Genomic DNA, 11,333 nt, shown 5'->3' with positions numbered 1-11,333 from the left:
GGCTTCTGGACTCAAATCCTTCACCGGACCATAACCAGGAGGGCAATGACCAGGCCTCGGCCTCAGCCCCCTGCCTGGCCTGCACTGGTACCGCACTGGGTCTGGGGAGTCCCTGGGACAGCAGGCACGGGGCTGGGGGGCTCACCTGCCTCCCTCTCCCTGCTGGTTCTGGTGGGCCTGGGGAATGGGGGCGGTGATATCCTGCAGGCAACTGTGTGGGTGGGGATGGCTGCGGGCTGGGGAGGGCCCCATCTCCCGCCTCCCTGGGCTGCCTCATTTCCTCCCTGATGCCCTGATGACCCTGGTGTCCTGGACAGGGCCTGGAGGTGCTGGTGCCGGGAGAGCCCGCGCTGGATGGATGAAGGAGTGAGTGCTGTACTTAGCGGGGGCGCTGAGTGCTGGGTCGGGAGCCCAGGACCTTTCCTCCTGCTGCCCGGAGGCAACACCCTGGACCCCTGGAGTCTGCATTCCAGGAGAGCGGGCAGACCACAGAGAAGGGAGAAAACGGGCGGAGGGCCGAGGCAAGGCTGACCACAGAGAAGGGAGAAAACGGGCGGAGGGCCGAGGCAAGGCTGACCACAGAGAAGGGAGAAAACGGGCGGAGGGCCGAGGCGGGCAGACACATGGAGCAGGGACTGGGGACAGGGCTTATTTAGCAATCAGAGAAGGCCTCAAGGAAGAGGTGACGTTTCAGCAAAGACCTGGCACTGTCTCCACTCTCGGTGGGGCAGATGGGCTCCCTTCAGCCCCCTTGAGGCCTGGTACCTGGGACCCTATGTCAGGACCGGGCCTTGGCGTGGGAAACTGAAGTGGGGTAGGAGGGGAATGGAGGAAGGGGCAGGAGGGGCCGAGTCTCACTGATGCCTGTGTTAGCCTTGTCTCTTGCCATGCCTCAGTTTCCCTCCTTCCCAGGGTGGGGTGGATGAGATGACTTGAGGACGTGTCTGAGAGAGTGGGGTTGGAGGCCTGTACCAGCAGGCGTAGGCGCTGTGTCTGCTCTTGGAGGCTGGGCGTTCCTGGGGAGTTGGGGAGGGAACGTGCTGTCCCTGCACCCTGGAGCCCCCATGCCCTCCTGGGGCACCTGGGAGTGGAGGATGAAAGGGGCCCCCTTCTTCTTTGAAAGCCCCATGCAGCTCTGTGGGCTGGGGGGGCTCTGTATGTGGGGGGCATTCCTGGCAGGGGGCACTGAGGGCCAAGGATGTGAGTGCACCAGGGAAACAGCAGAGAGGGCTCCTCTCCCAGGCTCCAGCCGTGGGGTGGGAGTCCACGCTCCTGGGTGTCTCTTGGGGGCTTTTCCTCCACTGGGCGCCACCTGGTCCCCCACCCTGCCTCAGAGTGCTGGAGTCTGGGGCCTGGGCTCATCCACCCCGGACGGTGGTCGGCAGTGCACCTGCCTCTGGAGCTCGGGATGCTTGGTCCCACAGGGGCGCACACCACAGCCTGCCTAACCTCACCCCTGCCTGCTCGCTCTCCAGTGCTGGCCTGCGGGGCCGCACACTTTCTAGTCGGGGTGCGGGTCCCGGGCTCCTGCCACAGCTTCCTGTGTCCAGCCACCCTGCCAACTCTTCTGCAGGTCAGGGTGGGCACGATCCCCAAGGTCCTTTCCACCAGACGCCACTGAGTCCCCCAGGGGCCAGGGCTGGACCCTGGAGGGAGTCCCCGGCAGACGTCAGTACCAGGAGGGGCTTGGGGCAGTCCTGGGCCAGGCGTCCAGCGGATGGGCTTGCTGGAGGTGGGAGTTCCTGGTGTAGAGCCGGAGCTCCCAGAGGGGGTGACCGGGACCTGCTCTGGGCAAGCACAGGCGGTGCGTGACAGACCTGGGCTTCCATTGGCTGCACCACGTCCAGCAGCAGGAAGGGGCCACGGGGCACTAGTGTCGTCACACAAGGTTCCACGTGATGCAGGGAGTGAGGCCATCACGAGGGACTCACTGGTGCCTGTCTTGGGGCTCTGGGGCTGTGGGGCCACCTCCGTGCAGTGGTCTCCCCACCGCCAGGCTCTGCAGGGCAGGGAAGCCCAGTGGGGCACAGGGAGCCAGGAGGCTGGGGTGCAGGGTCCACAGGGAGACCAGGTGAGGCCAGCAGCCTTCCCAGCCCGAGGAGCGTCTCTGCAGGGGGAGTAAGAGCTGCGCTTCCACCCTCCCAGGGGACGGGCGGGGGCACTCTGGGCTTTTCCCATCCCTCACACAGGGACACAGCCCTGGTGGGCCTGTGACTGAAACTGGCCAGACCGCATTCTGGCGGTTTGATTCAGAAGGGAAGTTTACCCCGTTCAGCAGAAGTTGAGATGGGAACAGGAAACCCACAGGGCCCCTTTATTCGGCAAAAATGTCAATCAGCGCCATGGGGAGCAGCCAGGGGTCCCTGAGTGTGTGAGTGAGGTGGGGAAACACAGATGCACTTTGGGGGGCTCCCCCTTCTACAGGAAACCCAGGGCCGACTGGAAAGGTGCCGGGGGAGAACTGGCCCCTCCCATCAGGCGCCTCCTTCACACTGGCCCTTCCCCTCGGCTTTGCCTGGACAGCTCCTGCCTCCCGCAGGGCCCACCTGTGTCCCCCAGCGCTGCTCCGCCCAGCAGGCCTGAGCCCCTTTCTGCTCCCAGACACCCACCGCTGCCCACTCTCCTGCCACTGGGGTTCTGAGGCACAGCTTGTCACACCGAGGCGGTTTCTCTTTTGCTTTCTCTTTTAGCCGACGGTCGCAGCAATGGCGCTGAGTTCCTCTGCTGGAGTTCGTCTTGCTAGCTGGGTTCCTGGGCTGCCAGTCTGAGCCTGAGGCATGGAGCCTCCTGGAGGTTGGGGGTCTCCTCCCCGGAGACCCGCCCCCAAAGCCGACATCTTGACGCTGGTGAGCCTCGCAGATCCCACTTCTGACCCCAGGGCCTCCCAGAGATCTCTTCCCCATGCCCCTGTCCTGGCCGTTGCTGGGTCCTGCGTCCAGCCTGTTCCCGGCTGCCCGGAGATCTCGGGCTAACCCAGACCCCCAGCACTGGGCTTACCACAGTGAGGTGAGTGGCAGAGCAACAGCCGTACGCAGCAGACCTCTTTCTGTGTGTGCTGCCCGCTCACCACTCCATCCACGGGCAGCTGGTGGGCCCCCATTGGCAGGATGTGGGCACTTCTGGGGGCTGGGTGTCTCTGGGCGTCTCTGGGCGGGGCCCTGGAGCAGGTGACCCAACTCTCCGGCAGCCCTGACCTTGGTGACAGGTGATAAGATCAGTGTGCAGCAGGGGGCTGGACAGGGGTGGGGACACCCTCCGTGCTCATGTGACCCTCCTGTCTGTCCGGCCCCTTTCCCCATCAGGGGCTCCCGACTGCCCATGAGCCAGCCCAGGAACGAGGCCACAGCAGAGCCACCCTCCCTGATGTGACCCACTGTCTGGCTTGTGAGCCCCTGGGGCCCGTCCCCGGCTGCCCCTGCTGGCTCTTCGGGGTCAGCAGATCCAGCCCCGGCCAGCAGGGGGCCGACGGGTTGTCTGCCTGGTGGGGAGACAGGTGTGGGGTGGGGAGTCCCTGGCGAGGGCAGAGTGCCAGTTCCCAGGGCTCCATGCTGCAAGGCAGGGTCATCACGGCTGGAGGAAGGGCGGTCCCCACCCGGTCCCAGGCTCCACAGGTTGGCAAGGTTGTCCCATGAGCCTGGCCCGGGGCCCGCTTCTCTCCTCTCCACCAGGCACTGCCGCTCCTCCCCACTACACAGAGGGGAGACTCAGGCTGTGACGCCAAGTCTGGCAGAGCCCACAGGGGCAGCCAGGACATCTCCCAACGCCTGTCCTGACCCCCTTAGGTGCTGTATCTCACCTTCCTGGGATCCCCCTGCTACGCCCCAGCTCTGCCCTCCTGCAAAGAGGACGAGTACCCAGTGGGCTCTGAGTGCTGTCCCAAGTGCGGTCCAGGTATGTGCGGCCCTTTGGCGGCCAGCTCCGTGGGCCGAGGGCAGACACTCTTGCCCTGTCCTGCCCCAGACACCCCTGTGTTCTCTGCTCCCTGGCCACGGGTGTGGGCCCAGGTGCACAGACATGGAGGGCAGGAGCCCCAGGCCAGCAGCTTGGACTCTTCACCCTGGGGGACCCTCACAGTCACACTGCACGGGAAATGGTCTGAGAGACGTGGCTGACCCACCGTGACCAGAGACACAGGCTCATACCAGAGCCGGGCCAGGTGTCCCAGGAGGCCCCATGTGCTTCCAGAACTTTCTGATTTTCCCCAGAGCGGCTCCACTCGTGGCTGATGGGCTGCTGTGTCCCTCGGGGAACAGCTCATGGGCCATTTGAGTCCCCTTAGCTGGTGTCTCCCTGCTCAGGCTCCGGGCACAGGCGGAGTGGTGGATGGGCTCCCGAAGGGGCCTCCTGCAGACACGCGAAGTTCCCACTCTCTGTGTGGCAGGTTTCCACGTGAGGCAGGCCTGTGGGGAGCAGACGGGCACGGTGTGTGAACCCTGCTCTCCGGGGACCTACATTGCTCACTTCAATGGCCTGAGCAAGTGTCTGCAGTGCCAAATGTGTGACCCAGGTAGGAGGCCAATACAGCCGGCCCAGCCTCCGCTCGGGCACCCCACACCCTCTCTCCATGACCACAGTGCCCCAGGAGGGCCCTGGCTGCCCCAGGCCAGGTCCCGACCCCATCTCCATGAGTGCATCCTGCAGGGGACGCCTTCAGGCCAGCCTCCGGCCCCCGTCTACCTCTGTCTCACCTCTCACTTTGTCACGGGGCCATCAGGTGGGCCATCCTGAGCTTGGCGACTGACCATTAGCCCTCGTCCTTGGCTCCTCTGGTGCCCTGGGTGGGTGCCCAGACCTCTCCTGTTCCCACGTCTCTAGCTGCAAAGTGGAGTGGGGTGGTGCTGGGGCTCTCCGGCCGGCACTGGGACCTGCTGCTTCCCCACAGGGCTTCTTGTCCCTTTCTCCTCCAGATATTGGTTTCCCCATGACCTCAGGGGAAGGGGTCACCTGGAGGCTGGTGCCCACCTGAGTCCAGGCAGACAGAAAGGGGAGCCAGACCCAGAGGCCTGCCTTTGAGTCACTGACCGCAGAGCCTGTCCATGCGGCCAGTGGCTTTGTCCTCTTGGAGCCTCATGCCAGGCTCAGCATGGCAAGTGCTCCCTGGGGCCAGGCAGTACGGCATCTGCAGGACAGGGCTGATGGCACACCTGGGGGCAGGGCCTGAGCCTACAGGGAGGCACGAGGCAGGTGGGCTAGCCATGAACAGAAGAGGAAGCTGGAGTGCTTTGGGGGTTCATGCATGCAGGCTGGGATTTGGGGCTCACACCTCAACCTGCGTGCCCCCTTCCATGCCCCTCCCCTCTTGTGAAAGCACCTGTCTGCCTGGGCTGAGGATGTGGGGGCACAGGTGGCAGGTGAGGCTGCCCTCAGGAGGGGCTCAGGCCCAGCTGGTACCTCCCCTCCACCAGTACCTGAAGAAGTGGGGCTCTCACCCTACCTGCCTCTGCCATTGGAATGGCCTGGTTTGCACAGATGGGAAGCCCATCTGAGGGGCAGGTGTCTGGGGTGGGCACGTGGGGTGAGGACCTGTCTGAGTTACCCTGTTCTGGAACTGACAGTGCGAGCTTGGCATCCTGCCCATCTGGCAGAAGGCTAGTTTCTCCAGGAGGCCTGGCTCCCGTTAACAAGGCCCTCCCAGGACCCGCCTTCAGGCCCTCATCCCACACACAACTCTGCCGTCCCTGGGTGTCCCTCAGGTCTTCCATGCCAGGCACCTCCGGGCACCTCGTTTGGCTGAGCCAGGGGTTCAGCCTGGCCGGGGGCCCTGGCAGCAGTCCTTGGCCTGTGGATGCTGTTCTGGCCTGTGGGTGGTGTCCTGGCCTCCACGTATCCCTCTCAGCCCCTCCTCTTGGACCCCAGCCATGGGCCTGCGCACAAGCCGGAACTGCTCCACGACAGCGAACGCCCTGTGTGGCTGCAGCCCAGGCCACTTCTGCATCATCCAGGACGGGGACCACTGCGCCGCGTGCCGCGCTTACGCCACCTCCAGCCCGGGCCAGAGGGTACAGAAGGGAGGTAAGTAGTGGGTGGCGGACATCCCTCCCATTTCCACCCTGGTCCCTAGTGCCCCGCTATCTGGAGCCCCAGGTCTCCTTGACGTCATGGCCTGCCCAGGGGCCCTGGTGAGACAGAACCTTGGCCAGCACCAGGCCCACCCACTTTAGTCCTATCCTGGAAGCAGCCTAGTGGGGAACAGGCAATGGAGGTGGGGGAGGGGGCAGGGAAAGGCCACCCCAGGTGGCTCCACCTCGGGGTTCTGGGACTCCCCAGTCCCCAGGCCTCACTCTCGGGTCCCAGGCATGGTGCCTGGGTTTATGGGAATGACCACGGTCAATGCCACTGTTCAAGCTAAGTCTAGGAGGAGTAACTGTCCAGCCCTGGCCTGGCACCTGGCCGGGCAGCCCCCACAACACTGCAGGATGTGGACACAGAGGGACTCCTGGACTCATGAAATTCCAACTACTCAAGGTCCAGGACAGCCAGAGCCACCGCCCCAGGCCTCACCTCTGATACTGCCAACAGCGGGCCTGGCCCTCCCGGCCAGGCCTCCCATCACCCGCAGAGCACCCAGGTCTAGAAGCTCACAGACAAACAGTCCCTAGCCACCAGCCCCTCCCCGCCTGGTGCCCTCAGCGTCCTCTGCCTGTTACTCTCTTCTCAGGCACTGAGAGTCAGGACACCCTGTGTCAGAACTGCCCCCCGGGGACCTTCTCTTCCAATGGGACCCTGGAGGAATGCCAGCACGGGACCAAGTAAGTGGCCCCGGGGGAGGCCCAGCGCTGTGCCCTGGGGAGGGGGCTCCACGTTGCTTCCCTGGGAGATGACCGTCTTCTCCAGCAGAAAGGCCTGAAGGTCTCACCCAGGATGGCACCCTGGTTACATGCCTGTGTCCAGGAGAGCTGCATGGCTGAAGCCTGTGTGCCCCAGATAACCCCTTCCATGGGCCCAGACAAAGCCTTATCAGATCCGAGCTTCCTGGAGGCTCAGGATGGGCCTTCCCAGAAGCAGGCCCAGAGGCAGGCTGCCTCCAGAGCCCCTGTTCCCTGACACTCCTGGGTCACTGACCCAGGGTGTCCCTGAATGTCAGGGCCATGGGAGGAGCCCCTGGGCTTCAGGGGAGGGGGAAAGTGAGCACTCTACTCTTCGTCTGCCTACGGGAGGACACCTTTAAATGCTGACCCCGGGCCCCTGGTTGACCTGAGACTTCAGAGCTTCTTGGGAGGAGCTGGGGTCCTCCAGTGGAGCCTGGGATGGAGCAGGGGTGGCCCCCAGGGAGGCGGCGGTGGGGCCTTCCATCCTACTCTGCCCTCCTTGTCCTCTGGTCCTGTCCATCTCCAGCTCTAACCGTTTCTGTCCCGACACTGGCTCTCCCTCCACTTTCTGTCCTTGTCTGCCACTGGTCTCCCCTTCTCTGGGGGTCTCTGCACTGCTGGCTGCCTCCCGCTTCTCTCCCCCTCCCTCTGCCGTCCTGTCTTCTTTGCCCAATCTCTCCTTGTTTCTTTTCTCCTCCTTCCTTCTCTCCACCTCCCCATAGCTGGGCTTGGAAAAGTCAGACAGACCTCTGAGGTCTCATCCTGAGGAGCTGCCACCAGCACAGCCTCCCTGGGACCTGTCTTCACTGCCTGGGGACCTGTGAGCCGGGGACGCTCCCTGGGACTGAGTGAACACCGGGTGCTGCACCTGCCGCTCCCACATCCTCGGCCCCACTCCCGCAGGTGCAGCAAATGGCTGGTGACGGAGGCCGGACCTGGGACCAGCAGCTTCCGCTGGGTGTGGTGGTTTCTCTCAGGGACCCTCATCGTCATTGTCATTGTTGGCCTAATACTTGGCCTAATATGTGTGAAAAGAAGAAAGTCAAGGGGTGAGCACACGACAGCCCCATCAGGGCTCATGTCCCCGGTCGTTGCATCTCGGAGCTCTGTCCCCCCAAACCTGGGAGGTGGCCCCAGAGCTTTTCCAGGATCCACGGCTCCTCCCAGGAGGGGGAGCTGCAGGCTGGGGCAGGTGGGCTTCCTGCTGTGGCTGGAGCCCAGGAGTCAGGTGGCCTCCTTGGGGGAAGGGAAGGTGGGACCCCTGACCAGGGAGCCCTCTGCCACCCCTGCCCACGCACTCCATGACCCCATGCTCCTGCCTGCCCCCCCCAGGGCTGTGGGGAGCAGGGCAGGCTCTGCTCAGCTGGGAGAGGCTCTGGGTTGAGGGTCAACAGCCGTCCTGCTGGGGACAAGGCTATGTCCTCACTGAGTAAGGCCATTCATTCATTCATTCCTCCACCTACCCGCCCTGGTCTGGGCACCTGTGCTGTGCCTGGCCTCCTGGGCACTGACCCAGCATTGTGGACCTGGCTGTGGCCCTGGGAGCCCTGTGCACAGTCCCTGGGAATGCAGCTTCTAAGCATTGAGGTCCGAAGGGAAAGTCAGCCCCATCCTCCGGCCAGGCGGCAGCAAAGCCCCCAATCCTCACCCGGGGCCTCCAATGCAGGGAGGTCTCAGGGCCTCAGGCTCCGGGGCAGGCGGGGGAGCAGCTTAGTTTCAGCCAGCTGGGCACCTGCTGGTGTGGTGGGCAGGGCCTTGCCACTGTGAAGCACTTGTCCCCCTCCCACAGACGACGGTTGAATTAGGGTTAGTTATGCACTTGGGGGCGGCAGCTGGGGAGGTGGGCTGGGCACCCCCAGTCCTCTCACCCATGCTGGGCCTCCTGGGGGGACAGGCTGGGCTAGTAGTCCCAACACAGCTGGCCTCCTCCGCTCTCAGAGAGGGTCAGTCCCTTGGGGACGGTCTCCCAGGGAGAAGCAGGAGTTGGTGCTCCTGCCACCACCGTGAGACCCCAATTGCCATGAGCCTGTGTCCCCTGATCAGACACTGCCCCTGCCTGACCTGTGTGTCTGTGCATTGCAGGCGATGTAGTCAAGGTGATCGTCTCCGTCCAGGTATTGATCTCCTCCCCCTTCCCCTCCCCCTCCCCCCTCCCCGCTGAGTCTGGTGTTTCTGGTGTATATGGTGGGGGCTCCCAGTTCTCTGAGGGTCCTGAGTCCTTCAAGTACAGCCACGGTAGCTCAGGAGAGAACCCACCTCCTCAAATTGAAAACAGTAAAATGAACCGAGAACCTGGAGTCCCAGGGGCGCCTGAGCAGGCGGGGTCTCCACGCTTTGTGTGCCCGCAGCGGAAGAGACAGGAGGCAGAAGGTGAAGCCATAGTCACTGAGGCCCTGCAGGCCCCTCCGGACATCACCACAGTGGCCGTGGAAGAGACAGAACCTGCATTCACTGGGAGGAGCTGAAACCGCTGACCTACAGACTCTGTACCCCAACACCAGAGGTACCCGGAGCGACGGCTGCTGAAAGAGGCTGTCCACCTGGTGGAACCACAGGAGCCAGGAGGCCTGGGGGCTCCCCGCTGGGCTGGCTTCCATCTTCTCCAGTGGAGGGAGAGGTGGAGCCCCTGCTGGGGTGGGGCTGGAGACGCCCCGTGCCATTCCCATGGGCCAGCGAGGGCCTGGGGCCTCCCTTCTGCTGCCGCCTGAGCTCCCCAGAGCCTTGAGGAAGAGCGCCAGTTGCCTCGCGCTCAGGGACCACACCCCCAGCCCCCCTGGCCAGCCCAGAGGGCCCGCCAGACCCCAGCTGTCTGCCTGTCTGAATATTGCGGTCTTAGCAGGACAGGCCCCGGGCACTGCCTCACGGCCAAGGCTGGACTGGGTTGGCCACAATGTGGCATTGAATGTATATCACATTTAAAGTAATTTTCTACATTGGATTTGAATTTGGCTCCTGTTTTCTATTTGTTGTGAAACAGTATATTTGGGGAGATGCTGTGGGAAGATGTAAATATCTTTTCTCCTCAAACTGTCGCCTCCCAGTGTTTCTTGCTGAACAAGGAGTTCCAGGATGGCTGCTGGGCTGTTTGGGGGATGTCTGACCTCCTCCTGCACGCCGGGAGGTTCACTCCACCCTCACTCCACCCAGGGAGGAGCCCCACCCGCTCCTTCACATCCCAGCAGCTGAGCTCTCAGTGGGCTCTCCTGACCTCGCTGACTCTGTCCGAGGCTGTTGCTGTTGATTCTGATGCTCAAATGGTCTCAGATTTGCCCGACAGAAACCCCAGATCTATATCAGACCTACACTTCCTGACTGTGTTCATGGAGAAATCCCAGCATCAGTGACGCCCACTGTGCCCAGCTCCCCCCCAACCCACCCACACCGGGAACCCGCCAGGCCCAGGTCCTGCTGGCAGGGGTGTCCCCAGGCCTCTGAGCCACACATGCATTTTGTGCTTGGGATGTGGCCCCTTTTCCCACGTCTGGAGTTAGAAGCGGTGAGGGGAACGATTCCGCTGCCATGCCATGAGGATGGAGGAGCCACACAGCCCTTCTGAGCACGCCCCCTCCACCCTGCCCTGCCCCCCTCCACCCCGCCCTGCCCCCTCTCCACCCCGCTCTGCCCCCCTCCACCCCGCCCTGCCCCCCCTCCACCCCGCCCTGCCCCCCCTCCACCCCGCCCTGCCCCCCTCCACCCCGCCCTGCCCCCCCTCCACCCCGCCCTGCCCCCCTCCACCCCGCCCTGCCCCCCTCCACCCCGCCCTCCCCCCTCCACCCCGCCCTGCCCCCCTCCACCCCGCCCTGCCCCCTCTCCACCCCGCCCTGCCCCTTCTCCACCCCGCCCTGCCCCTTCTCCACCCCGCCCTGCCCCCTCTCCACCCCGCCCTGCCCCCCCTCCACCCCGCCCTGCCCCCTCTCCACCCCGCCCTGCCCCCCTCCACCCCGCCCTGCCCCCTCTCCACCCCGCCCTGCCCCCCTCCACCCCGCCCTGCCCCCTCTCCATTCCTGGTCATCTCCTGCCTCTAGCAGAGCCCCCAGGCTGAGCTGCCCACCCCACCTCCTCTCCTGTCACTCCTTGTCCTAGGGAAGCTCTGGCCCAGCGTCCTGGGGTGTGGAGAGGCCCATGCAGGCCAGCTGGAGCCCTGGGTCCCTAGAGAGTAGCTCTTCCGGCTGCCTCACCCCGCGTGACCCACTCCCTGACTGGAGGTGTGCTCTCCAGGGAACTGAGCCTCCCTGTGCACGGACCAGCTCCTGACCACCGTCCAGGGCCATTTCCAAGGCAGCTCTTCAGAGGCTGACCTCGTGGACCTGGCTGCCCCCCAGTGCTGGATGGGAGGCCAGGCCCCAGCTAAGCACAGTCTGTTCTTTTCCCCATAGGCCTGGGGGCAGGCAGGAGCACAGGGCCATGGAGTGAGTGGGCAGGGGCAGCAGAGGGCTCCCTGGTCAGGGGTCCCACCTTCCCCTCCCCCAGGGAGGCCACCTGACATCTGAGCTCTGGCCACAGCAGAAAGGCCATCTGCCCCAG

General features: G+C 64.4%; 1 protein-coding gene across 14 annotated transcripts; it reads left to right on the top strand.

Annotated features, from left to right (window-relative positions):
* Positions 1-253: 253 nt before the first annotated feature.
* TNFRSF14 (TNF receptor superfamily member 14) lies at positions 254-9,753 on the top strand. 14 transcript variants are annotated; one of them, XM_078004308.1, is made up of 9 exons: positions 267-366; positions 2,691-2,846; positions 3,783-3,891; positions 4,382-4,507; positions 5,857-6,012; positions 6,659-6,749; positions 7,713-7,858; positions 8,892-8,923; positions 9,158-9,753. In XM_078004308.1, the coding sequence occupies exons 2-9, from the start codon at positions 2,778-2,780 to the stop codon at positions 9,272-9,274; spliced, it is 846 nt and encodes a 281-aa protein (XP_077860434.1). In that variant the 5' UTR covers positions 267-366; positions 2,691-2,777; the 3' UTR covers positions 9,275-9,753.
* Positions 9,754-11,333: the final 1,580 nt, after the last annotated feature.

This window comes from Macaca mulatta, chromosome 1 (genome assembly GCF_049350105.2).
Source record: "Macaca mulatta isolate MMU2019108-1 chromosome 1, T2T-MMU8v2.0, whole genome shotgun sequence".
Classification (NCBI taxonomy): domain Eukaryota; kingdom Metazoa; phylum Chordata; class Mammalia; order Primates; family Cercopithecidae; genus Macaca; species Macaca mulatta.
The sequence above is the reverse complement of the archived record's forward strand: the minus strand, read 5'-3'. Positions and strand labels throughout refer to the sequence as shown.